General features: G+C 43.9%; 1 protein-coding gene across 1 annotated transcript; it reads right to left on the bottom strand.

Moving 5' to 3' along the window:
• kcng1 (potassium voltage-gated channel, subfamily G, member 1) lies at positions 1–4,092 on the bottom strand. Its single transcript, XM_030769719.1, has 2 exons — positions 3,283–4,092; positions 1–780 (listed from the first exon to the last, which is right to left on the bottom strand). The coding sequence occupies exons 1-2, from the start codon at positions 4,090–4,092 to the stop codon at positions 1–3; spliced, it is 1,590 nt and encodes a 529-aa protein (XP_030625579.1).
• Positions 4,093–4,550: the final 458 nt, after the last annotated feature.

The following is a 4,550-nucleotide window of genomic DNA, read 5'->3' as shown; positions in this document are numbered from 1 at the left end:
TCAGTTGTCAGGGTCTCTGGGTTCGGAAGAGCCACTGGGAAAGAGTACATCACTCTCCAGGGACAAGTTGCTGCCGAGACCTGCCATGCGACTACGCAGCAAAAAGTGAGTCCGTCGCTGCAGCAGCCGCTGCTGTTCCTGCTTTAACTCCACGTAAGACCGGGAGAAGGTGTGGAAGATAGACGTGACGGGGAAAGCCATGAGCAAAATTCCACTGAGAATACTGCTCAGGGCGACCACCTGCCCAGGAATGCTGCGTGGTACCATGTCGCCATAACCAACCGTCGTCATGGTGATAACAGCCCACCAATAAGTTGCTGGTATACTACTGAACTCCTGCGTGGCTGCTACTTCATTCTCGATAAGGTAAAGCAGCGGTGAGAACAGCGCAATGGCAACACAGAGAAACAGCAGTAGCAGTCCAAACTCACGGGTGCACCTGCGTGCTGTGAGTCCTAACGTCTGGAGACCGAGAGAATGCCTCGCTAGACGCATCACGTAGAGTATACGCAGTGCCCGCAACACACGAAGCACAAGACCGACTTTGTCCAGGTAGCTACTCCCAGACCCTAATCTCTTCTCACCTGTGGAAGTACTGTCGACCACCAGCGTGATATAATAGGGCAAGATAGCCACCACATCAATGAGATTGAGTGGTCGCCTCAAGAACGCCAGTTTGCTTCTGTCCTGAATGAAACGAAGTGTGAATTCCAGGGAGAACCAGGCCACACACACTGTCTCCACGATGAAGATGTTGTAACACATTTGGGAGCACTTTCCCTGTAACAGAGAATAATAGAAATGAGTGAGCTACTTTGTAAACTTGCCCATTGACCATTCAAAAAAGATATGGTCCCTTAACCAAAAAAGTATTTAAGACATTTTTTTTCAAGATGTACAGAAATCCCTTTATCCATTTAAATTAGGTTAGTACAATTAAGTTCAACGCCCTCACAGATTTATGCCAATAACACTGCATCAGATATATGAGTCGTTCAAGATGAACAATTACAGGGCTAATGCAGGCTAAGACCATCTAATACAGTGATTCTCAACTCCAGTCCTGGGGGCCCACTGCTCTACATGTCTTTGTTTTAACTCAGGACTGACACACTTGATCAATTAATCATCAAGCTCTTGATTAGCTCAATTAACTGTGATAATGAAGAGTTAAAACAAAGATGTGCAGGACAGTGGGCCCCCAGGCCTTGAGTTGAGAATTACTGATCTACTAAACAGATACTTTTATTTCACTGCTTTATTCACTATAGGCCACAGGGGGGAGCCAGTAACTAATGACATATTGCTGACAAACAAGTTTCCCAGCAAACATTTTAGCAGCAACTGATTTCCCCTGTCTGATACATTTTTCAGATCTTTCTTTCTCTCTTTATTTATTTATTTTTTTCTTGACAGCCACTCCCACTTCCTTGAAATCATTTCACTCCCAATTACTCCCTCCTTGGTTTTTCTTATTTCACATTTATCCTCAAGATTACACCTTCTGGTCTGTCGCTGTGAGAGCTTTGTTAAAAAGTGCTTGGGAACATGTTGCTTTACACTGGCAAACTGCAGTGAGACTGCCTTCAATTCACTCTTCCTCAGACACTAACAGTAACTAATGATAATTTTATATATCCCTCCTTGTCTATCAGTTGGTTAGTTTTGATATCTGCTCTTTATTGTATTTTATTTTATTTTATTTTATTTTATTTTTTAAGTTACTCTGAGCACACTTCTTACCACACTGCCTCACAGTAGGCTTCCTCTGCCAAAAAAAAAGGTGTTATGAAACAAACTCCCACAAAGAAGGAATTGACTTCAGTAGCAGCCACACTAGCAGAATTGATGTCTGAAGTGAGTGTATTATCAGGGTAAGCCTAAGGAACACTAGATAAAACACTAGGTGTACTGAATCATTAATAGACGGTGGTCCAGACTCCTGTTGGCTTTTGTCATCTCTGTATCTGGATGTTTTCAAACATTCCTATTTTCCCAAATGTATCATCAATCATAACTGTACTGAACTCTACCCTCACACCTCAGTTATTACCTTACTTGATCCTATGCCACAAGCTATCTATACAAACTATAATAGTGCGCTGTCTTATGACAGTTGTTTCTAATTCTAATATTTGCAAGTCAAATATCAATTTGAAATAGATTGGCTTGGCCAGGTTTCCTCTAAACAACAACTCAGATTGTTCCTCATCAGGAGAAAAGGGGAGAAATCCCGGGTGTTGATAACTGCACCTCCAGGAGTTTCTGGAATGTGCTGCTTCTCTAATAACACAACACTAAAAATAACTGTTAACATAGAATGAGCATATCCTGGAGGAAGAGGCTTCTCTAAAGCCAATGCACTGTTAGCTTATGAATATAACTCCAACCTGTATATGCTGCTTTTTTGCTCTGCTGTTTAGGGCTGCTGTGTTAATTAGTCCACTGATTAACACCAAGCAAGATAAGAAGCATCAAAATTCAATTAGCAAAAGAGCCCTCTAAATCTACAAGTGAGTAGCAATACAATAAATTAGCTCTGAATGAAGGTGACCTCCTACTATGTTGGAAGTACTTCAAATCTGTGTGTGATATACTGCAGTAATTACTTTCATGCACTATGAATTACACAAGCCAGAGCCTCTTTCATTCACCTAAGTATTAATATTTGAAGGCAGTTTGTGCAGCAGAATGTGGACTTTTTCAAAGAACAGCAGGACCAAAATTACAGTACAGGAAGACCATTCTTTTCATACTGACCTGGATTAGAAAACATGACCGACATTTTTACGTTCCCAGTGATGCACAGTTTAACCATTAAGTTGACATATGGGCAAATTAAACACAAACCTACACTAAACTGGCCCTAGATGTTCAAAATTTGACAGTCAGTGGCAGTTCTTCATGTTTCTCATAACTCACATCATATAGTTTAAGCTGAGCCCCAAATGTGTGGAAATCCTAGTGACACAGATAACAGCTCTACCATGAGGGCCTGAGTATATGGTTCAGTGTTTCAACATTCAAAGCATGAGGCCATGGTACCTTTGTATGACTTGTTAATCAGCATTTACTATTAAAGGAGCCAGAAACATTCTCTTAGAACACTGTCAGAACAAAAAAGTCTTTTACAGTTGATTAACCACTGGTTTTAGAAGGTGCCCTGTGTTTTGAAAATAGTTTTGATTATTATTTGCTTTTTAATTGAGATTAAAAGGCTCAGTGACGTGACCCGTACAAACACAGTTGTCATCCAAAACACCATACTTGGAAGACACTCACCGCCTCCTCTTCCTCCCTCATGGCTGGCATGGTGCTTATAGACAAGTTGACAGCTGTGATGGTTACGAAGAGTACCGACAAACAGGCGAAGATTTTCCCCGGCAGGCCGGAGTGTGGTTTCTCCACCATGTCCCTTAGTTTACCCATGCACCTGCCAAGCCGTGATTCCCCGGTCAGGCTAGCTTCCCTCCGCCCACTGTCACTGTCATCCTCATCCTCCTCCTCTTCCTCTGCAGCCCGCTCAAGCTCGTCACACTCCTCCACCCGCTGTAGGAGGCGCCGGCGGCAGCACCACTCCAGGCTGTCTTCAGGGACGCCCCAGTAAAGCAGCTCCTCTCGGAAGGAGAGAGCGCACATCTCGCGGAGTGAGCGGAGCTTTCCCGCACGCAGGAAAGTCAGAATGGTGCGGAAGGCGCAGGGGCTTCGGTCGAAGAAGAACTCGTTTCGTGCAACGTCATAGTCGTCACACACGCGCATGATCTCATCGAAGCTGCTGCACAGGCGCAGCTGTCCAAGCCGAGAGAGGGGAAAGTCCTCCAATGTGGTCCAGGGCAGCTGGTACCTCAGGCCCCCCACGTTAATGATAACGTGCAAGCGGCGGGTACCCGACAGGAGGTTGTGGGCGTCGGCAGGTTGAGGGACATTGGTGGCAGGAGTTGGATCCCATGTGGGCAGGAGCTGTGCCCGCTTGTAGTACACGCCCTTTAGGCTCTCACGCTCCTGGATTGGGGGAGGGTTCAAGGAGGTGTCGGAGGCGCAACTCAAAGCACTGTAGTCATAGTCAGAGCCGTCACCTGCCAACAGAGTCATTTTTCAGGGGACCACCTCTGCCCCAGGGGCAGTCACATGCCGGTGGGTCAGGAATCACTCTCGCTCCATCACCTGTACAAGATGGAAAAGTTACTGAAGCAAACTAAAACAATATGTCTTAAGATATCAGAAATGTATTCAGATACAGACCAAAGGTAATATAAAGGCAAAAAAGGTAACTAACTAAAAAATGTACTACTTTACCATTTGCTCTAGATGCTGTGGCGTAGCAGCACTTTTGAAATGAAACAACATTAATCAAATAATATTTTAGACAGCACCTAATGTGCATGTATCAAATAGCACCATGAAAACGTGTCTCATAGTGATGAAAGGAATCTGGTGTTTGAGATTTAAAAATAAAGCATCCAAAATGCTTATTATGCAAACTGACACCAGACAGACTGAATTGGCAGCTAAACATACTTGGGATTTCTAATTTATGCATTACAATCCTA

The sequence above is a fragment of the Chanos chanos genome, chromosome 3 (assembly GCF_902362185.1).
Source record: "Chanos chanos chromosome 3, fChaCha1.1, whole genome shotgun sequence".
NCBI classification, from domain to species: Eukaryota; Metazoa; Chordata; class Actinopteri; order Gonorynchiformes; family Chanidae; genus Chanos; species Chanos chanos.
This window is presented reverse-complemented; position numbering and strand designations above follow the sequence as displayed.